Source organism: Cornus florida, unplaced genomic scaffold, assembly GCF_030987335.1.
Source record: "Cornus florida cultivar Cherokee Brave unplaced genomic scaffold, ASM3098733v1 CherokeeBrave_3.0.0_Hap2_Chr02, whole genome shotgun sequence".
NCBI classification, from domain to species: Eukaryota; Viridiplantae; Streptophyta; class Magnoliopsida; order Cornales; family Cornaceae; genus Cornus; species Cornus florida.
The window spans coordinates 77,661,458-77,685,755 of NW_026775572.1; the positions used below are offsets into that span (position 1 = coordinate 77,661,458).

Here is a 24,298-nt window from a genome sequence, read left to right on the forward strand (position 1 = left end):
ATGGAAGATACTAACAATGTAAGAGTCAAAAAGAATTGTGACTTTTGAGATTTTTCTATAATTTTATTTTAGGAAAAAAATGAAAAGGGAACGCTTTATTATAATTTTGGAGCTAAAATATCATCAACCTTTTTTAAAAAAAAATAATGATACTTGCACCAATGAATTTGGCATAAATGTTAAGTTTTACCGTATTTAATTGATTATTAATGCATTAGATAAGGTAACGAAGGGTCCTATTTTTTTATATTTGGCCCAACCACCAATTCTGCTTAATTATTGGGTGCAAGTATAATTGCTTTTTAAAAAAATTATTTGAATTCTTTGCCATTTTTCAAGATTCAAACCTGTTTGTCGCGTTTGGAGATTCTAACATTTATTGATTGGACCAAGTAATGGCCAATCAGGAAATTCTACCAGTCAACATCTTTTAAAATTTCAAATACATGGTCTCAAAACTTAATCGCATTGTAGCGTTTCCATCCAATATTATAGTATTCCATTGCTACTAGTAACAATCTAGTGGGTAGGTGGGGTCATGAGTGCGCAGGATAAGCAATGTAAAAGCCAATTCCCAGAGTCTCTATCTTATTTCTTTCGTCAGCAGAACAGTCATTCTTTTGATGTGTGTGTCTATATATATATATATATATATGTGTATATTGACCATCTATACATTCTGATTGAAATCCCATCACAAACGCTCTGACTTTTTTCCGAGCCAAAAAGAAATGGAGGGTCTGCCCTCTGGGTATCGTCCCAATGTTGGAGTCTGTCTCATAAACTCCGATGATCAGGTAATAATACTATGCTATTTTCTGCTCTTAATTAGAATAATCTTTTTCATTCTGTTGATTTATAAGCTGATAAAAAAACCTAGAAATTTGTTGATAGATGTTTATAAACTCACTCTGACATACCGTTTGGATTTTAACTATAACACATAATTTTTTTAGTGTAAAATTTGAGTATTCAATACTGCCGTAGTTTGTGGTATATATGTTTTGGTGTTGAATTTGCGTGTGGAGGCCTTGATATTTGTATTTCTTTTTCTTATTTAGAGTTGATATTGTATTGATAGCAAAATTACAATTTCTAGCAGAATTATAGAATAATCGGATTATACTATTCTTTCTTTTTGGTAAATAAATTATACGATAAATGGAATTAAATTAGTCGATGTTAGTTGGTTTTTTTATTTTTATTTTTTTTTATTTTTACTTTTTTGGGGTTTGTTGGTTGAATATTTTAGTCCTGTTTGGGCAAAAAAGAGACCGTGAAGGTTTTAATTATTGTACTAATTTTTATCACATACAAGAGAAAGCCTACTTTGTTTTCTAATGCTCAATACCCTCATATCTGTGTCTTAAAAGAGAGAGAGAGAGAGAGAGAGAGAGAGAGCCGATTACTGGCAGCAATTTTTGAAATATTGATGATTACACGGACATATGGTGAAGTAAAAGGCCACTACCTAATATTGGTACTCCTACAAGGGGTTCTGGGAGTGTGGACCGGAGAGAGACCAAACATTCGTCATTATTTAGATAAAATGGCTGCTTATAGATATTTTATTTTATTTTTATTACTTATCAAAAAAAAAAAAAAATGGCTGCTTATAGACTGAAACCGTATTCTCACACTTTGCTATCATTGCACAGAGAAGTGGTCCCTATAGATATAAATCAAAGTGGGTTAAAGTTTTGTAATTATTTTTATGGAAATTTGGCCAATTTGAAGACTACACACACATGGACACTTGTAAAAAGTATGAAATATAAAAATTTGTCCAGAAAATTCCTTAGAAGCTGATGTGAATAAAATTTATAGAAGATTTACACAATTACTCTTAGTTGATGTTGACTCATCTTTAGCATTTGATTGATATGGGTTAAATCTAAATGTGAATGGGAATTTCTGAATGGTAAACAGCGATGCTACCTATTATTGATGCTGCCAGTTATTTGGTTGATGGAGTATATGTGGTTGAAATCAACAGATTGTTAAAGAGTGTTCTACTTAGATATGAGCGTGTTAATTTTATTAAATTATCCTGGAATTGATATTTTTGGATGATATTTTTGGATGGATATAATTCAGGATCCTGTAGAGCTTAGTTACTCTGTTGGCATCTTTGGCCAAGAATCTGAACCTTATGATACAAATGTATTTCTGCATAATAGATTTGTGCTGCATATGACACTTTTTCCAGCTCCCTGTTTGTTCTTTCATGCCACTACACAATTTCACTAGACTTCTTTCTCTGGGTTGGATCATTGAAGAAAGTACTGAGGAAGGGTTTTCGTGAAGTGAATTGTATTTGTTTGCCTCTGAGTCTGAGTGTTTTTTCTCGTCATTTTACAGTTGTAGTTGGGTGGATGAATGGAAAAAATGGTAACCCTCTGTCGTTTATTTGCAGGTTTTTGTGGCGTCAAGATTGAATGTCCCAGGAGCATGGCAAATGCCTCAGGTAAGCCTCAACGGGTGCTTTTTTTTTTTGGCTTTGTACGTATCACTGGTTCCCATGACTTAGGAAATGATGTAAATAACCCACCCTATCTAGGGCACAACTTCAGTTACACAAGGTTGTTCATTAACTGATGAACTTATTCATGTAACTACGTAGGAGCATGAAGTTCCATAATCTATTCACACCTTTTCTTTCCTAACTAAAACATGTTGGGACATAATTTAGCCATGATATTAAAGTGTTTTGGCCAAAGAGGTCACAGTCCGTCCATCCTCATTTCTGTATTAACCCAGGGAACAATTGCTGCACGCCTAGAAGACCCTTATTGTTCCAAAGATTAATCATTTCAATAGTAGAAAAACAGGAGAAATATTTAAATCCCATGATTCTAGGCTAAAATATCTCAGTTAGTACAGTAAGTCATTTCTCATGATTCACGCTAACATATCTCGGCTAACACTCCCCCCGAAGTTGGTGCGTGGAAATTTGAGATGCTCAACTTGGACAATGCATCCTCAAACATGGTCTTAGGGACGCCCTTTGTAAGAATGTCTGCAAGTTGCTGAGAGAGAGTGACAAATGGAATGCAATTATGACCTAAGATGATATTCTCTCAAATGAAGTGCCGGTCAACCTCTATATGCTTAATCCTGTCATGTTGAATGGAATTTGTTGTAAGGCTAATGGTACACTTGTCACAATAGAGTGGGAATGGAAGTGACATTGGAAGGCACAAGTTTGTCATAAATGTTTTCAGCCATAGTAGTTCACACTCCAAGAGTCATGCCCCTATACTCTATTTTTGCAGTCAATTGAGAGAAACAACATCCTACTTCTTACCATGCCAAGTAACCAAGTTGCCACCAACAGTAGTGCAATATTCAAAATTCAACCTCCTATTTGAAATTGATCATGCATAACCAACATTTGTCTTAGGCCTAAACTCGCTAGTGACCATGATTGGCTAACAAAATACTGCGTCCCGAACACCCCTTCAAATAGTGAAGGATATGAATAGTTGCAACAAGGTGAGGGGTGCGAGAAGAGTGCATGAATTGACTTATGACACTCACAACATAAGCAATATAAGGTCGAGTACGTAGATGAATTTCCTAACAAGCCGATGATATTAACCAACATCCGAAAATAACTCCCCCTTAGAATCAGTTAAGTTAACCAATTATTTTACTCAATCGGAGTATCAACAAGACGAGCGCCATGCTCACCAAAAGCACAAAACAATTTAAGAACGTACTTGAGTTGAACCTTGGAGTGAGCCACCTCAATGGCCAAGAAGTATCAAAGGGAACCAAGATCCTTAAATCTCAAACTGGCGACCCCGATAGTGTCATCTCTAGTAAGAACAATATCATCTACATACACAATGAGAGCAACTGTCTTATTGCTTGAATGGCGTATGAAAAAGCAGTGATGGACCCGGAAAATTTTTGGGGGGGGGTTGGGGGGCAGTCTTTTAATTTGTGGGGGCAAACTTATATAGTGGGTTCATTTTTGTAATTTCAATGGGGTTTTCTTCATAAATTTTCAAAAATTTAAAGTATAAAATGCAACAAAAAAAAATCAGTGGGGGCGAATTGTAATTTTTAGTGGGGGCATTGTCATAAATTCTTAAAAATTTGAAGTTTAAAATGCAAAAAAAAGAATCTAGTGGGGGAGAATTGTAATTTTAGTGGGGCATCTTCATAAATTAAAAAAAAAACGAGGTATAAAATAAAAATATAACAAATCCAGTGTTGGGTCCGTGCTTGTGAAAAAGGATGATAAGCTGCACTCTTATAGAAACCGAACTGGAGCATGGCAGTGCCAAAGTGATTAGACCAACTTGTAGGTGACTGTTTGAGGCCATATAGGGTGCAAAAAAGACAGCAGACCATCCCAGAATGTGCAGTACAGCGAAAGCCCGGAGGGGGGAGCCATATATACCTCCTCCTGCAAGTCACCATTGAGAAGGCGTTCTTGACATCTAACTGAAATGGTGGCCAAGAATGAATCGCAACAATGGAAAATAATAGGCAGATGGTGCTCTTCTTGGCAACAAGGGCAAAAATCTTGTGGTAATCTATGCCATGGGTCTACGCATAACCCTTGGCAACTAATCGGGCCCTATAGCAAGCAATTGACCTGTCTGGATAATGCTTAATTGCAAACACCCAACGACACTCCATAACCTACCTCCGGTTGGATTTGGGATTTGTGTTGACAGAAAAGTCTACCATCTGGATTATTCACTATTTTTCAACTTATATCCGTTATAGAATTTGCATATCAACTATCCTTGTAGCGGAAAACCCTTCTTGTTTTGTGTCTATTGTCACTATTCTTTACTCAAGTATTTCATTTCATTTAAAAATCCATTGTATGTATATGATTGACTTTCAATGAGATAGACCTAATTTTTGGTGAACCCTCACCATTTTTTCCTCCTATATGCTTATGTGATAAATAGACAGTCCTGTTCTCATCAAGTTCTTCATGGCCTAACGGAGTTCATATTTGACTATGTAATTCAATTCAACAATTTTAATTTTTTATTTTGGCGGGCGCATTAGACTATTTTTGGCACCATGTACACATAGAATGAGCTCTCTTAAACATTGTGTCGTATTAATTTACCACAACCTCATTTTGTGCTGGGTTTCACTTTCACCTGTAATAAACTCAATTCTTTTAGTATAATCTAGTTTAGTCAGCTATTATTTTTCATTTTCTAGCTGTCATTGTTCAGCCAATGAATAATTTTCTGAATTGTCAATGTTAGGGTGGTATTGAAGATGCTGAAGAGCCAAGGTCTGCAGCAGTTAGGGAATTACGAGAGGAGACTGGAATAGTTTCTGCTGAAATAATTGCTGAGGTTGGTCTAAAAACGATACTCTATAATGATTCACTTTTCTGTTGTAATAACAATGTGCATATAACAGGTAGCACCTGCTATGATTGTCGTGATGAAACCCTCGCTTTTTCTTTCCGTCTCATGACTGATCAGAACTTATACCTTATATTCATATACTTTCTGTCTCATGACTGAACGGTTTGTTGAGTGGTTGTGTAAAACAGTATTTTTTTATAATGCCCTTATATTTATTTAAACACCATGTCCTCAAGATATATACTTTTAGCTTGTGCAAAAATGATAATAAATAAATTTAAAAATGAAGGGAAAGCAGGATCAGGTCATTTGGATTACTAGTACTCTGAATGCATCACTCTGAATGGTTTGGTGAATAATTGTATATAACTGTAGACTATGAAGGTGGCTTATGTATTTGTGTGATGTCGTATTATCAAAATGCTAACTGTTGGCTCATCTGCCATCGAAAGAGGAGACAATGGGGCCAAGGCTTATTTGTGGTAAAAGCAGCAACCACTCCTTACTGTGATACAGTCTCTTTTTCCTCAACTTTCAGCGGTAGATATTAAAACAATTGTGATAAAGTACTGGTCATATTCGAGTTGACTGAATACAAATGAAAACCTTGAATACTTTCTGAAGCAGTTAATATGATATTAAATGTTGCCTTCTGAATTTTAATAGTAGACCTGACTTAAATCAAGAAATCTTTAATCTATAATGGGGCCTTGAATCCACAGGTTCCAAAGTGGTTGACTTATGACTTCCCACCTGCTGTGAAGGCCAAAGTGAATCGTCTGTGGGGAGGTGAATGGCATGGGCAGGCACAGAAGTGGTCAGTATTTTCTTCATTCTTCTTTTTGGGTTTGGGTGAAGCAGAGAGTTGCATCATATCATAGATCATGTTGCAGTTATATATTTCTAATTGACTAAACGATAGTTGATGCAATTGTCAATCTAAACTTGGCAATCAGCTAATAGTTACCCAATCCACTTTGTTCCCTGGCCTCTTGCTATATTCAAGTCGATTTTATTAATTTAAATTTTAGTGAATAGGTATGGACATGCACAATGCAATCCATCCTTTCTGTGTCCTGCATCCCATATCCTTCTTTTTATTCTCTCTCTCTCTCTCTCTTACGGTATTCCTTTATGCTATTGCTCTAACTGAATAGAAGAAAACTTGATAATTATATCAGTAATATGCACATGATATCTGCCCATTCGTATTTTGTGTTGGCTGCTGAATTGAAACACATTGGGGATCTATGTGTTGGCTTGCCAATGGGAGGAAATGTCTGTTTATTCATTTTGTTTTTCTTTAAACCTATTATATTTCACCAGTAAACTAATTCTCATCTGCTATGAACTCATCCTAGAACAAACTCATCCTAGAACAAATTTGTCTGGTCAATTTGAGAGCATTGGGAGCATCACATTCTGATTGAGTTTCAGGCTGAATATGTTTAATGCTGTTTCCCATAGACAGCATATTTTGACACAACTATGCAGGTAATTTTATATGCAATGAACTAGGTTATCGAGTCCATGTAAACTAGGGTGCATTCTCCTCTAGTTTCAGCACTTAATTCTGAACAGAGTAAGTGCTTATCCAATTAAGTGCATTTGATAATGCAATTTGAATATCACTTAAAAGAATAAATGCCACTTAAAATGGAATAAGTTTTAAGTGACAGTGACATCACTTATCATTGAATGTTGAACACTTAAAATTCAATATATGTACATATATTTAAAAAGTTCGCAATTTGCAATTATTACTTAAAACTTCAGCACTTAAAATTTAGCTCTTAAAATTTTCAGATTAATCAAACAGCATGATTTAAGTGGAATCCACTTCTATCTGTGGTTTGACTTTGTCGAACCCATAATCGGACCTTAATTGCTTATTTTCCATTCTTCAATGGAAAAGTGAGGTCTTACTGAAGGGTAGGGACTCAAACCCTATTCCTTTTAGCTGTATCCAGTTTATAAATTACCAAAGATGGCGACCTTGTGTTCTAGCAAGCAGAAATATATATTTAGCAGTTTTATGTATCATAGGCATGCAAACAGTATTAGCTAAAACTGGATATATACATATTTGTATACACTTGAAGATGCATAGGCACTGTGGAAGCTCTTCGCACATTATGACAATTTTAAAACTGCCACTGTTGCTTCCTCTATTGGAAGATGCAGCATCAATCTGATATCAAATTCTGATATTATTGTCATTGAATGGATTTATCAGCTCTTTTCTTTGTATCACATGTTATGATACACACACGCTCGCCGACAGAGACAAACACTATGGGTTTCGTACTCTGATAATTATAGATTGAATCACATAGGTTACAGATGTGGAGCATGTGGTGGTTGGATTTGGATTAGGTTAATGCTTTGCAGTTGTCCCTTAAAGATTTTGTAGAAGTGTTCTCTTACAGGGAGGAGTCGAGGGCCATTCTTCTGTGGTCATTGCTTCTGTGCTTCATATTACATTTTGCATTAAAGGTCACAGGCCTGTGGATGACCTGTGAGCTGAAGATAAGCGGATTTTTAAATAAAAAAAATAAAAAAAGCCTAAAGGTTTAACCTGGAGTAGTCAGCCAGTGAGTAACTCAGTCGGCTTGTGTATCGTTGTTCTCCACAATTCTTGCTACTCTTCTGATGGAGTTTAACTTGTTTGGTGTCACCGTACAAACAAATCTGACACACATGTACCAAGACAGTCAAAACAGCCTTAATAAATTCCGAAATTCTAACAGAATATCCTCTACCTTATTAAACTTCCGAAGCATGTATGATTAAGAGCATCCTTATTTAATTTGTACAAGATTTCTTTTTTCCTGAATTTTGTACAATATTTATGGACAGATTTATTGTTTTGTAAACATTGTGTCATTGTCGTGAAGTATTCTAGGACCTGATGTTTGATTTCAATATCCTTCAATCATTTTAGAGCTCTCACTCTATGTGGAACCTAAGTGAAAGATTTTATGCTTAAAAGAAACTTTCCTTGTCCTAAATATATTAGTGTTTGGGGGAGCTTTTGAGAGGCTGAAAAAGGAATTTTAAGCCTTGAAAGTTCTTCCTATAAATATAATACTACATCTTCTCGAAATCAAAATGTTAATGTTGATGTTATTAGCTCATTGTGAATTGAAAAGCCTTTTCCCTCTCCTTGGGCTTAAATAGCCTTCATATTATAAAATTAACGTTCAGTTTGGCTTGATGTTTTGTGCCCATGAGAAAAATTGGTGCATACTACCATAATAGCCCATCTGCATCAGGGGGACAATTAGTTATTAATTTTGGTAAAAATTCCATGGTCAATAGATTCGCCAAATATGCTAGCAAACAGAGCAGTAGAGAGAATGGACTGTAAAACTTTTGTTACTTGAATATTTATAACACATTTAGTTTGTGCATAGTCGAGTTTTTTGTCATTTTGAAAATGGAAGTTCTTTCTACTGTCATATTTAATGGTTGGATCTGTAGGCGTTTAGTATTAGGCTTTGCAATTGATGGGAAAAATTTATTAAAAAAATTTATGCTTCTTAACTTGTGTGTGTTAAAAAGTTTATATAATGTAGGTTTCTTATGAGATTAACAAAAGATGATAGTGAGGTCAACTTAGCAAGTGGAGAAGTAGATCCAGAATTCTCCGAATGGAAATGGGCAAGTCCTGATGAAGTCGTTGAGCAGGTATGCTGCAATTTTACTTCCCAATTCATTCTAGAATTTATTAATATCTTTGTTTGACATTTTATGACATGAGATATGACTTGTAACAGGCAGTGGACTACAAACGGCCGACGTATGAAGAAGTTATTAGAACCTTCAGACCTTACCTCAATGAAAGTGGACAATCTGCTAAGTGTCAGTCAACAAAATGGTGAATGTAGTAGTGCATGTGTTTTACAGCTCCTTCAATGTTTCTAACACACTTCAATCATAAAATTTGAAGTGTAGGATTTTACTTTGTTCTTTGTAAATGGTTGTGGCCGTTAAACCTTCAAATTAGGTGGTGGTTTAATTGTAATAAAGATGTTTCTGCAATATTTCACCATTTTCCATGATTTTATGATGTGTTTTGGTGTTGAATGAAAGGAGAGAAATGGGTTTGTGGGCTTGTATTGGAGAAGTGAAGGGTGTGAAGCTTTTTCGGGTACTCATCAGAAAATGTACAAAGACTATCTCATTGAGCCAGAGCCAAAACTGCTTCCAAGAGGGCATATGTAAACAACTAGCATTCAAAATAATCTTCTGATGTTACAGATTTAGTAGAACAGGTAATCTGTCGTGGCTGCATTGCCATAGGAAGATAAGAATTTTCCTTTTGGATATAAGCTTCCAAATACCCTTCAATTTGTTTTTGAACTCATGATGAATGTTATTCCTGGATTTAATAGGATATATTCGTTGGACTTGAGGATGTTGAGAACCACTAAGTATGCTGATGTAAGTGAGAAGGATCCATTTGGATTGAGCCCCCAAACCAGTATCCGCTTGGAGGGTATATGATCTAAGGATTCATGTTGATGTGTTGGACTTAGGTCAGACTAGGTAAACCTAATTGAAATGTTAAGAGATGGTGTACTTGGAGGTACTTGAATGACTTGATGTTGATCTAAGGGGTCATGTTAGGTGTACTTAAAGTTAAGAACATAAGTATTGCTTGATTTGAATGATTTGAGGAGTGTATATGGTTCTTGTAAGGAAACTAGGGTTTTGACTTTAATGGAAGATGAGCATGTGGAATGTTCTTTTTGAGAAACGATGATATTTTGGTCAGTTGATCTTGAAAAAGTGTTCGAACTTATCTTTTGAAAAAGAATATTCAAGGGTGAAAAGGGGGCTTTGAGTTTGAAGGTGCTTTCGAAAATGTTTGAAAAAAAGGGTCTGGGTTTGAAGACTGAGGGGGGACCTTTGGCAAAAGTCTTGAATTTAATTTGAAAAATATATATCATGTATTGGATTTGATTTGTTTTGAAAATTGACTGAATTTGAAAGAGGACTTCACTGAAGAGGCTTTGAACTTTAGAAGTTTTTTGTTTTTTCGCCCGTCAATGGTTAAAGAGTTATTAGTTAGGAATTAAAGTGGATAAGAAGAAGGGAATTCGTAGCATGTCTCCTTCTGACTTGAAAAAAGTGACTTTTAACAAAACCACGTGTAATTATCAAGGGCCTTGGAGCGTGGAGTGTGGTAAATATTGTACACCAGTGTTAGTATTTTTGGGTGAACCAAATTAAAATGTGAGTTCTTGACATGTGTGTTGGATCTGTTTTCTCTTATTATTTTGCTTAATTTCGGAACAGTAGCCTATTTCCTTTACCTCTCAAAGTATACGGTGAGGGTTCGAATCCCCAAGGGGACAAAGTGGATTTGTGACTGATGCATTTATTTTTTGCCAATGAAAAAAGTAAAAGCAAAAAACAAAACCCCATGTAATAAACTTTGAAGGGAGTTAATGAAAATCTAGATTTTACAAAGTTTAAGGTTTTATGCTGGAGTTACGATATTTATAAAAACCATGCAAAATTAAATTTTTTTAAGTTTTAAGAAGGGTTAAATGTTATTACACCCCCTGAGATTTGAGTTTATTACTCTCATATTAAACATGAGCAAAAGTTGCTATGACACCCCCTTCAAGCTTGGTTTAATTTGCCCTCACACCCTTAATAAAATTAAATGCCTAAATTACCTTTCATCCCTACTTTCTCTCTCTAACCACCCTTAAAAAGGTGCTTCGGTGAAATTAGTGAAATAATCACATGTTCTCTTTTTCTTTCCTTTTCAAATTGCTGGTGTACCTCCTTATTTCCATTTAAACTATGATTATCGATTGGTCCCACTGTTCCCAGTACATAAAATAATTTGTTATTGCCATTGAATTCTTATTCATTATTAAATGTTGCTAGACCAATGTTTTTTTGAAGATCCAGTAATCCTATCCAAATTTCTGAAGTTCTTTTAGTTCTTTATTTGTAAATTAATATATTTGAGCTCAAACAATAGATCAGATTTTGTGGACTCTGATCTATTGTTTCTGAGTGGGTTTGGATTAAATTATTTAGATGGAAAGTTGAAAAAAAATTTAGAATATAAGTCATCTGTAACTCCAAATATTTAACAAAATATTATACAATTTAAAATTAAAGAACTTGACACTTAAGTTTGGTTAGTAAATAGTGAGAAATTGGAGAGAAAACTTTTTTTAAAAAAAACAAACATTTGGAGAGGAGTTGATGATGGTGGTAGAGAGAGAGAAGGTGAGGCGCCAATGGTGGTGATGGCGGCGGGGAGAGGTGGGGCATGGTTGGTGGCGGAACTAGGATTGCAAGGTAAAAGGGGGCTAAAAATAATTAAACCCATAATTATTTAGTGTGTCATCCATACTCTAAATACAGAATTATCATAGATCAGTTATTCAAATAAACCCAATAATCTATAACCTTCTAACACATTTATACTTCCAAATTCTAACGTATTTTCACAGTCAAGAATCCACTGAAGTCTGTTTCATACAAATATTAAAACAAACACCTACAAAAATGCAAGATATATATGTTCCTTATCAATAAATTCACATTAGAAAGTAAGACATATGTGCTCCACTCCCGACTAGTTATTAATCCATTATATATTAAATTACCTAATTTAACAAGAAATCATCAAGTCATCAACAAAGCCCTTTTTTTTTCACAAAAATAAAAATCAATATTTCACTGGATTAACAATAATAATTTATGATATCCATCCACCTATGCCTTAGTGCCTTACACACGAAGAGTTTAGGTCTTCTTCTAACAATGTGTTTGATTTACATATTGAGCCGGGCCCTGTTATGTTTTATTATAGTTTATTTTGTGATTGAGCCTATCCATGGTTCGTAGGCTTGCTCATATTTTAAGGCTTGGCCTTTGTAAATTTTATAACTCTTTTAATTTATAGAAATACTATGGATTGGGTTGGGCTAATAGGAAGAGGAATAGTAGTACATGGGCTTATAGGAACAATATTACTAATTTTTTTTTCAATTGGACCTGGGCTATAGCCTAGGTTAGCCCATTACTAGTTCCTCCCTTGGATGGTGGTGGAGTAATATATATGATCGATATATATATCAAGGGTGGGTAAAGAGCAAAAGTGAAGATGGAGGGTAGTCTAGGTATTTAATTTTATCAAAGGTGTAAGGGAAAATTAAATCGAACTTGATGGGGTTGTCATAACAACTTTCGCTTAGATTTAATCTGAGAGCAATAAACTCAAATCTCAGTGGGTGTCGGAGCATTTAACCTTTTTAAGAATTGTAAACCTTAAATTTACTAATTTTAGGATAATGCATGCTTTGAGGGAATTTATTGAATTTCACAGGATTTTGATCATTCTAAGTGTACTTGCAAATTTTAAAGTCCTCCGTATTGGGCCGAATCATAGTACACTTGCTGGGCCTAGAAGGAAATTACCACCTAGCCCATATATCTCAGAACAATTCCAGTATACCATTAAGTACATCTAATTCCAAAGTAATTATACAGTTAGAGGCGACCAATTACAAGTGGCTTCAAACAGAACAATGAAGATTTTGATTTGGAACTGTTAGGGTTTGGGAAAATCCCTGACAGTTCCTCAATTAAAAAAACTTCAATTGTTTCATTCCCATCAGGTTTTAGCTTTGACTGAAACCAAGAATGGTAGTCATTTACCGGAGAAAGTTTAGAAGGAGTTAGGTTTCCCAAATAGTTGTTTTTCAAATCCTATTGACACGGCAGGGGGTATTGTGCTTTGGTGGATTGAGGAAGCTTCTATGCAAGTGGTTGTTCAAAATCATTTTCAGATCACAATGCCTTGCTGGCGCCGTTAACAGAAAAAGAAATTGAGAGTGCAGTGCTTGCTATGGTTCCCTTCAAAGCCACTGGGCTTGACGGTATGCCACCTTTGTTCTATCAAAAGTATTGGGTTGTGATAAAGGATGACGTAATGGTTGCGATTTCTAGCTTCTTTCATTCTGGTTATTTACTGTCATCTCTTAATCATACTAATATAGTGCTTATTCCTAATAATACATTGCCTACATTAGTGTCTCATAATCTCCCTATTTCTTTATGTAATGTTGCTTACCGTAATATTGCTAAAATTATGACTTGCCGTTTAAAGATGGTGATCGACTCTCTAAGCAGTGAGTCCCAAAGTGCTTTTATGACAGGTTGTCATATTATGGAAAACATTCTTTTGACTCGTGAAATCCTTCATTACTTGAAGGACAAGTGCCATGGGAAGAAGACCTTCTTAACTCTCAAGCTTGATATGACTAAAGCGTACGATCGACTTGAATGGCCTTTCCTTCTTAGCATGTTGCAGAAATTGGGTTTAAACTCTTATTGGATTAAACGATTTCTTAATGCTTGTTTACAGTCTTATACTCAATTGTTATTAATGGCAAACCAGTGGGTCTTTTCCATCCCTCTCGTGAGCTGCGATAATGTGATCCTTTATCGCCCTATCTCTTCATCATATATGCAAGGCCCTCTTATTGGCGTTCCAAAGGGCTTAACAAATGAGGGTATTAACGGGAAAATCTATAAAAGAGCTCCTTCCATATCCCATTTATTTTTTGCGGTTGATTCGATCATTTTTTGTCAAGCTTCTACAGGAGAAATGTCCATGTTGAAACACATTCTTCATCAGTATGAGTGTGCGTCAGGCCAGTAAATAAATTTTGCGAAGTCATCAATATTTTTCTCAAAGAATGCTTCACTTTCCCTCCGGTGCAACATTAGTCATATTCTTGAATTATCAGAAGAAGGCATGCATGCGCGGTATTTAGGAGTGCCCGCCATTATTGGTCGATCAAAATATGATGTTTTTCAATTTATCCTATAACAAATGAAAGAAAGGTTGGCTTCATGGCGGCGATACTCACTCTCGATAGATGGAAAATAAGTTCTTATTATGGCTGTCTTAAATGCCCTTATGACATATGATTTGTCTTCATTTAAGTTGCTTCGTTCTTTATGTTGGGATCTGATGAAACAAGTGCAACTGTTTTGGTGGGGCAATTAGGCTAAAGGAAAATACGTGCATTGGGTCAAGTGGTAAACTTTGTGTTCAAGCAAATCCAATGGAGGGCTTGGCTTTCGAGATTTGGAAGCTTTCAATCTCGCTCTCTTTACCAAACATGCATGGAATTTTTAGGTCCTTAAACAAGGCATGGCTAGCTTATAAGCTTCTTAAAGCAAATATTTTCCTTCATGCTTCTTTGTGGAAGCTTAATTAGATTCCAATACATTGTGGGGGTGGCGAAGTATTTGCTCTTCATGGGAGATCATTTATAAAGGTTTGTGGCGGTCCATGGGCAATGGGCAAATCATTCATATTTGAGAAGACTTGTGGGTTCCAACTCTTCTATATAAACTGAATATGCCTCAAGGTGGAAAAATTATGTTAAAGTAGCTGAGCTTATTGATGAGTAGCAACAATCTTGGAAATGGGATATATTGAACCTGTTGAAATATATAGACATTTCAATATAACGGTGGAGCAAAATCCTCCATTAATCATAGTGCCTCATTTGACAATTTTACAACTTCTATATTCTTTTATATTTACCATGCTTATATATAGGCTCTTTGTACTAGAGCAATAAATAGATCTGAATAATAGAAATGTAGCCCTTAGTGGCTCTTTGTGCCATAGATGTAGGCCCTAGTGGTTTTTTCCATTTTCCGTTTATTCTTAAGTTGCATTTTATATTTGCAAATTCAAATTTAACATGGTATCAGAACATCGATCATAGATCGATCATCACAGAGAGTTTGAGGGAGAGTATGAAAATTATTACCATGAAGCATAGTCTCTATGTCTTCACATTCTGTCTCTATGTCTTCACATTCTTTTTTTCCAGCTATTTTCCGGCTTAGTTCCGGTCATTTCTTGGCGTTGTTCTGGCCATTTTTTTGGCTTAGTTCCAGTTATTTCCTGGCGTAGTTCTGGTCATTTTTTCGGTGTTGTTCCGACCTTTTCTTGGTATAGTTCCGGCCATTATTTTAGCGTTGTTTTGGCCTTTTCTCGACCTAGTTCCGGTCCACTTCCCGACATAGTTCCGATCTAGTCTCATTAGGAAGATCCGGTAATTTTTCCCCGATGAGTTCCAGTTTATTTTTCCCGGTAAGATTCGGTCAATTTTGTGGTTTTGTTCCGAACACCTTCCCATTATCTTTTGGAGGCGTTTCGTTGGTAAGCTGGGTATTCATGATTTATTGAAATATATAAATATTTCTATATAATGGTAGAACAAAATCCTCCATAATCACGGTGCCTCCTTTGACTATTTTACACCTTTTATATTCTTTTATATTTACCATGCCTATATATGGGCTTTTTGTACTCAAGCAATAAATAGATATGAATAATAGAAATGTAATGTTCTTCGCCTTTGCCGTATTTCTAACAGTTTTTATTGACTTGTTTGGGCTGCTAGCGTGTTCGATAACATTGTCCTCGTCTTTGTCGTGTCTTCGATGGTTTTATGTTGACCTTTATTGTACAATTATTTAGCCCAGTGGAAGTCTCTGCCATTACTTGATGCCCATTTAGTCTTCGGGATAGAGAGGGTATGACTTATTGGGATTTGAAAAAATCGGGTAAGTTCTCGGTTAAATTTGTATATCATCTAGCACGTTCGATTATTGGGCAGTAACATGACTTAACATCTAGGAGAGATATTGGGGGCACTATGGACCAGATTGTAGGTTGGTCCACTGTTTGGAGATGTAAATTCATCTAAAAAAACTAGACACTTTCTTTGAAAATGTTGTCATGATGCATTACCAATAGCTCTTACCTTAGTTAAGAGAGGTATGGTGATTGACCCAGTGTGTAACATATGTGGGTTGGAAGAGGAAAATGTTACCCACATTCTCTTTAAATGCCCTTAGTCTGTTCAAGTATGGAAACTTTTGCCTCTTCGGTTTGACCTTGTTAATTCAAATATCTCTTCTTTCTTAGAGGGGTGGAAAGGACTGATCAAACTTTCACATTCCAAGGAGCAGTATGAGCATGTTTGTAGCATTGCGTCATTTTGTGGATGGTTTACTTGGAAAGCTAGAAATCAAATGGGTTTTGAAGGGGAATTATAGGATCCTTGTATGGTGGTGCGCATGGCTCTATCCCGGTACTGGGAATTATCCCTTTCTCCATTTGTTTGGGTTCCTCCAATAGATGGTACAATTAAATGTAATGTTAATGCATGGTTCTCTAGAGGTAATTGTATGGGTGGAGGGGGTGCTATTTTTCGTGATTGGAAGGGGGCTATTGTGAAGGCAGTGGTGTTTAAGCCATTTTCATCTCAATCCCTATTAGAGGATGAAGCTTATTGCCTTAAAAAGGTTTTTATGTGGGTGCGAACATGGTCTTTTCAGACTATCTAGTTTGAAAATGATGCGAAGTTGATAGTTGACGCTGTCCTCACTGCCCCGAATTGTCCTGTGGAGATTACAGCTATATATAGTCATTAGAAGTCATTTCATATTGCTTGAAGAAGGTACATTGTGTTGACAGTTCAAGTTACAAACAAATATGTGGTTTATATCCGGTTCAGTATGTGAATTTTAGCTACAAAGACTATCAGGGGCAAATAAGTCTTTTCACATATATATTTGGTCATTTTACACTTACATGGGATACTGCATTGTATTACATTGCTCAGAATTTCAATTTATTTTAGTATACATAGCTGCAATAATAATTTTTTTGTAAATGATGACGATTGTCCACTTCAGGGGTATTTTGGTCATTACAGATGATGAACGCTTGTGTGACACGTGTCATTTGGTCCTAGTGTGAGAAAATAAGGTCTGTTATGCATTTCTTAGTGACCAAGCTTGATATATATTGCTGATATACATTCATACACAAGCTGTTAATTTGCATGTGCAGTAGATAACAAAATAATGAGTTGTACCATGGGCATTGTAGTCCTTTCACACAAGGAATGCCAGACTATTCTCTAGCCAATGATTGGTATAAAGTGCCATGTGTATTTCCTCACTAAGGTAGGACTATAGATCAATGTACTATATATATGTCCTGTTATAGCAATGAGTCTCCCAAGTCTTGTGTGAGCACCCTTAAGAGCTACACTGTGATATACACTTGAGACACAAAGAACAATGAACATAATCTGAGTTTTGAGAACAATTTGTGAGTTAATTCAATTTAGAGATCTATGTGGTGTGTGTGTGCGCATTTGAAAATGATGTTTAAGGCTGTGGATTGTTGGTTTGCTGGTGCTGAGAGATGGTTCAGAGGGTCAATCAAAGCTTGAGGCCTTTCTTAAGATTACCAGAGGTTGAGGCAAGTTTGTTTAGCTATTTTACATCTGCAGAAAATATGCTTGTATCAGTTTTACAGCTGCAGTAGTTTTTGATGTCTCAAACCTCCATCTGTGTTTTTTTACTAGTTTATCTTTCTGATTTGAGCTTATATACTTGATATCTTACTGTGAGTTTCACTCTTGTCATGTGAGCAAGTTTATATAGTTAAATCAAGGCTGTTCAAGTTGAGTTTTGCATAGGAATATGGTCATTTGTGATTTTGACCTTTGAAACCCTAGCTTTTAGGGTTTTCTACTGTATAAGGCCTATTTGTGTATTATTATAGTTATACCATGCTGCCATCACTGTGATTATTAGCTGAGCATGTGTGTATTGAAGATATAAGGCTGCGAGAACCATTTTCTGGTCTATGTTAATACGAAATTCCAAATTTACCCCTCAGATTAAGCAAAATGAAGACTTGAAGTTGTTGTTTGATACTCTAAGCTCTACAATCACCTTTATCTTTTGTATTAGCTTAAGTATTGTTGTTAGAAATATTTTATAATGTATTTGGTGAGTTGTGAAAGCTCATAGGGTCCAAGTAAGGTTGCTTAGGACAGAGGAGTGCTTGTGTGCACTGTATGTGAGCTGGGTGTGTGTAGAGAGTGAGATAGCTGAGTGTGTTTCTTCTTACATTACCACTAGTGGATTTGCACTGACTGAGGCCAGAAACCAAGGATTTTGATCTCTAGTTGAGAGACATTTTCCTTGTAAAATCATTGAGCACTTGTGGTTGAATGTGTGAGCCTTTATCAGTTATTGGAGATTGTCTCCATCACTTATATTGAACCTATAATTTGACTAAGTGTTGAAAAAAGATTTGAAAAACAACCACTTCACCCCCCTTTTTGGTTCTTCATATGAGTATCATTTTTGTTTTGTAGGGGTGGGTATAGGAAAAAAAATTAAAACCCGTCGCGGGTTACAGGGTGGAATGGGGTTTGATAAAAATATGTCTCGCCCTGTTATTTATATATATATATATATATTATGTTGGTGAGTGGATATTGTTTAATAAATGATTTAATTTTTTTTTAAAAAAACATTGTTCAACCATCTCTTTATTGGTAGCAGATGTGAGTACTGATGTAAATAAGAATTTGGTGGTAATATTTCCTCGTGATTTATAGCAAATTTGAAACTAATGTGATTCATTAATGTGTGAGTGACTAGATATTTTGTTCGTATAAATGATTTTAAGGAAATTTTGCAATGAGTTCTTGAAACTTAGCATGAGCTTGTGGTTGTATTCGTGTTTGATTATATAAAATGTAATATTTATGGTTGGCACCAATGGGCAGTGGCCTATCGGTATGAACCCCTTACGTAGGTAAGAGGTTCAAGACTCAGTGGAGACATGTGTGTGTTACCAACTATGAAAAAAAGAGAGTTTATGGTTGGCTTCTTCTTCTTTTTTTCCTTTTGCGTAAATAGGGTGGGCGGGCATGGATTCACTTATTTTTTAATGGAGTGGGTATGAACGTTGAGAAATCAATTTGTTATGAGTATGGAACGGGTATGGGATTCCTATTAATTAAATGGGAAGGGAACGAGTTTAGGCAAACCCGTGCCGTACTCGTCCCGTTACCATCTCTACTCAACGACATTTACTTTATTATACTCTAATTACATGTTTTTGTAACCAAATATACATTTGAAATCATTGTTTTTAAACCTGTAGCTATCCCAAACTCTATGCTTTGATTCCTAATTAATATACAAACTTTGGGAGCTGGTATTCTCGCTCTATATTTATCCTCTTGGCTCCAAGCCTCTTTCTAATAAATGAAATTACATAATTGTCATTCTTTTTAATTTTTCATCTAAATTAGTCAACCCTACATTTTTTTTTTTTTGAAAGATGAGAAGTACATAACTTAATCACTTTTCCTCTTCACTGTAGGAAATTGAATTCCAATACAGTTAAGGTGGCTTCAAATAAGGAAATCGATTTCCAATAATTTAAAGCATGTGTCTTTAGATATCGATCTTGCTCCAACACTAAATATTATGCTTTTTCCCCATTCTTACTTCTCAATGGGGATGTATAGCTTTTTTCCATTGTTACTATTAGATATAAGGAGAGAGTATAAAACTCTGTATTATATTAACATGTTAAATGTATGTCATACAGGAGTATACGGAGGTTTATATAGGAGAGGTCATGTGTGGGGAGCAAGTCATTACCATATAAGATAATACTAAATATGGTAATGAAGGTAGGTTAAGACATCTACCATATAAGGTAATGCTATATATAGTAATGATATATTATAGAATATATTCTAACAATACATGGTAACAATATATTAAAGAATATATTCTAATAATCCCCCTCAAAGTCAAGGTGGGTTATATGAAGCCATCTTGAGTTTGAAGATAATCATTTCTCCTGATATAGCTGACGTGGCACCGATGCTAACGTGGTTGATGACATGGCAACTAAAGTGGCAGGTGGCTTGGCACTGTTGCCAGCTGTAATACCCCTAGTTTTCAAAAGGATAAAATGGGAATATTTTGGTTTGTTTTTCATTTTTATTTAAATTATTGGACTTATTTGTTATTTGGTTAAATTAGTTGTTTTATTATTATTTATGTGTATTTAATTTAATTGTTGTATTGTAATTGTTTATGTATGTTAAATTAATTATTTATCTGTTTTATGTTAATTAGCTGTGTTGCTTTAACTATTTAATTTTGCTTTAATTTAAGTGTTTTTTTTTTCCCCCCCTTAAAAGTAGGATTAAATGACGTATGTTTTAATAGGACTTATTTGGTATATATTTTTTGTATGGTTATATAGGATTAGGGTTTTCTTTTATAGAGATAAATAAGCTGACTTATAGTTAGCTAGGAATTGGAATTAGGTCTTAGTAAGTGCCTATATATATAATCTTATATGTCTGTTAGGGTTAGGAAAAAACAAAACCCTTTTCACGTATTGTGAGATAGAGAGATACAGAGACATGTAATGGGTGTTTGAGGGAAAAACAGTGGGGCGCTTGAAACTGATAGAACCACCAGATGGGATTTCAACCATGGACTGTGGGTTGAACCAAGGAAGGATAGGAGTGTTATTCGTATGAGGAACCAAGGAGGAAGCAAATAAGTTAGAACAGTGCGGGATCGCCGGAAAATCTAGGAAGACGGCGTAGGGATTTTAATTCAAAAATCTCAAAGGCAAGTTTCATTCTGTCTCCTTCCTATAAACTTGTGTTCTGTGCATTCTATATAGTCTCCAGGGATTAATTCAACCTTTAAAACTAATAATTGATGCGTGTTATATTAGACTGTAACCTGTTTTACGTTTAAATAACTGAAATTGGGTTTTTCTCAAACTGTGTTGTTTTTTATTTAAACTTCTGTCAATCAAGTTCATAATAGAATTTAAGAAGTTTCTATGATTGTTGGGACTTGTATTGAACCTTAAGAACTTTAAGGAAACTTGGAGCAGAGGAGTGGTCTTCGCCGGAAGCGAAGAAGATAAACAGAGGAAAAGAAAATTGTTTCGGTTGAAGCTTTGTTAATAAATTCATATTGAAATATGTAGGGTTTCTAGGACTTTAGGAACTTGAATAGAACCCTAGGAATGTTAAAAAGATTTAGGATAGGATATTGGGCTTCGCCGGAAGAGCAGACGACAACCGGACGAAGCAGAAACAAAGCAGTGAAGCAGAGAGGGGCTCTCAGGGGTGAGAGCCGGCTCCTAAATGGTGGGAGCCGGCTCCCATGAAGAGAGATCCGGCTCTCCATGAGGGAGAGCCGGCTTTAGAAGCCTAGGAGCCGGCTTCTATGGGAAAAAAACCCCTACGGGTGTTTTCTGCAATTTTTCTGAAGTTCAGGGGCTTAAAGGTAATTACTGGAAAGTGACGGGGGGTTTTAAATGATTAAAATTAACTTGTTAAAGCCTTCAAATAGTTGGTTTATGCTAAGGTGCTAAACCTAAATGAATGTCATAAAACATAAGCTTATAATAGGCCTATTGTTAAGGAAGGAGGAATGCTTGTTTTGCTAAGTTGTTTTGACAACTTAATTTGGACTGACAATGTAATAATTGTTAAAATTTATATCAATGATATATTTAGCATAGTTCAGTTCCAGGAATGTTGGTTATGACGTCATGTACTCGTATCTAATAAGTTGTATATTGTCGGGAGTAGTGGAAGGTTAGTTGCTAGTTTCGTGTTAGCAAATTAAATGAAACTGGTATAAAATACTTTTGAAGTTTCATATGATGTACTTAAACTGGAGTGTCATTATATCCGACACAGAATTTATAATGGGGAATTACATAGATGCCATGAGATTTAATTTTAAATTTGCATGCCGTAAAGGATTTGGGAGGATGTAAATGCTAGTCATCATTTTAACATTTTAAACGAACTAGTACGGATGTGTTGTTTTGGAATTCTAGTATAATGTGCAGTTTAAAATTCTGATATTCATTATATTATGTTATGAAGGATAATTGCTGAACTGTCTTAATTTCTGTTCTGTCAATTACATGGAAATGGATGGTTTAAATTGTTTATTCTTATTTTAACAATTTAAAAGGAGGTTCTATGAATATAATCATATACTGGATGCATGATAGGAGCTTATCTATATCTGATTTCTATTATGTTGGTTCTGGATATACTTGATGTTTATTTTGAGTGTGCATCATGTGTGGATCATATGCATTATATGTACCGGTATGGGACGGTGACATATCAGGGATGGATTAGATCAAAAAGCTAAGTCCTACCCCTTTCATACATACGGAATGGATTAACTAAAATAGTTAAATCTTACATGGATGCATGTCCTGTCAATTAAAACAGTTGAACGACATAACGGATGCTTGTTTTATTTTTCTGCATTAAGAAAGAATTTATATATATATATTTATGGTACTGTGATACGAGCTTGAGTCTCCTGATCACGGTTAGGGTGCGTATATTGCAAAGGTTGAGTAGCTAGATATAGCTAATGTTCCCTGGTAGGTCTAGGTACTTGGCCACTGAAAAGCGTGTTTTATATGTCACATTCTACCCAGGCTGAACTATGTTATAGGCTAGTGAGCATCCTATAGTGTGTATTTATATATCTATGGACTATTGTAGATATTGCCGAGCTATCTAGGATGTATCTGTGTATCGGGTTTATGTACGGATTGTAGTAGGATGAAACTTGCATGTGGGCCTGACCCACCTTTATTTTTCAGGTGTTCGTGAGTACCAGGCTTAGGGTTTGATCGTGGTGATGCAGATACAGTCACTCACTCTTCCGACTACATAGGATTTTCTTTCTTATTTTGGTTTTGGATTTTAATTCTGTAAATGTTTTACCAGTTGGAAATATTAGGGGTCCACTAGATGGATTCCCGAGTTGTACGGATTGGAAAGTTTATTTATATTAAAACTTTTATTTTGGAGGTTTTACAATTAGAATTCGTTTCAGCGTATAATTATTTTATTCTTAATTCAGTTTTATTCCTGCTTGTTTATATATTGATTGTCTGGTATCCTCCGGATCTGTGCCCGGACTTGATCACCCGTGGTTCTAGAATCGAGGGGTATCACACCAGCACCTCTACTGCGTGGCGGGGTGACGGAGCTGATTTGACACGTTAAGCAATTCTGAACGAGGCATCTCATTAAACAACGAGGCTTCCCTATACGGGGCATCCTGAGGCGGGGTTCTCTAAACGAGACATTGCATTGGGTTTTCCAAACGAAGACTTAGACAACGAGGCTTCCCTGGACAAGGCATATAAAGATCTTGGAGTGCAGAAGCGTGTTGGTCGACCACTGTCACCGAGGATGGGGCTAATGGTGCCATCCTCGGCGGTGACTACGTAAATTGTTGGATTATTTACCAGAGATTGAATGGCTCTGAAACAATGTTAGAAATAAAAGAGAGTATATAATTCTGTATTGTATTGATGTGTTAGATGTATGTAATACATGAGTACATGGGGTTTATCTAGGAGAGGTCATATATGGAAAACAAGTCATTACCATATAAGATAATGTTATATACGGTAATGAGGGTAGGTTAAAACATCTACCATATAAGGTAATGCTATATATAGTAATGATATATTTTAAAAAAAATTCTAACAATAAATGATAATAATATATTAAAGAATATATTTTAACAGTTAGGGTCGAATTTGTGGAACAATTCTCTCACGCCTCGCTTCCCACGTAAGCGTGAGATAATCACCCATCACCTTAAATTTGTCTTGTCTTGCTTTACAACAAACATAAACAATATTACTAATTCTGTTATAATAATCACAAGTTGCTTCAATATCCACACCATTAAGATAAAACCCTTAACTACATACATGATCACAAATCTCATAGTCTACAAATAATACCAAATCAAAAGTACAAGTCACATAATAGGAGACACACACAAGTTCTAATCATCACACATCTCATAATCCACAAATAATACCAAATCAAAAGTACAAGTCACCAAATGGAAAACACACAAAAGTTCCAACTATGCTACCTGTTGAATGCATTACCCATAACCCAAAAACCAAAGCATACTAGCTAGCACCAAAAATATATAGCAAAATCCAA

The 24,298-nt window shown here is 35.4% G+C and overlaps 1 protein-coding gene across 1 annotated transcript; it reads left to right on the plus strand.

Moving 5' to 3' along the window:
• The first annotated feature begins 659 nt into the window (after positions 1-659).
• On the plus strand, positions 660-9,418 carry LOC132295349 (nudix hydrolase 25). Its single transcript, XM_059793577.1, has 6 exons — positions 660-797; positions 2,417-2,467; positions 5,247-5,339; positions 6,077-6,171; positions 8,933-9,044; positions 9,134-9,418. Exons 1-6 carry the CDS (start codon positions 732-734, stop codon positions 9,236-9,238), a joined length of 522 nt encoding a protein of 173 aa, XP_059649560.1. The 5' UTR covers positions 660-731; the 3' UTR covers positions 9,239-9,418.
• Positions 9,419-24,298: the final 14,880 nt, after the last annotated feature.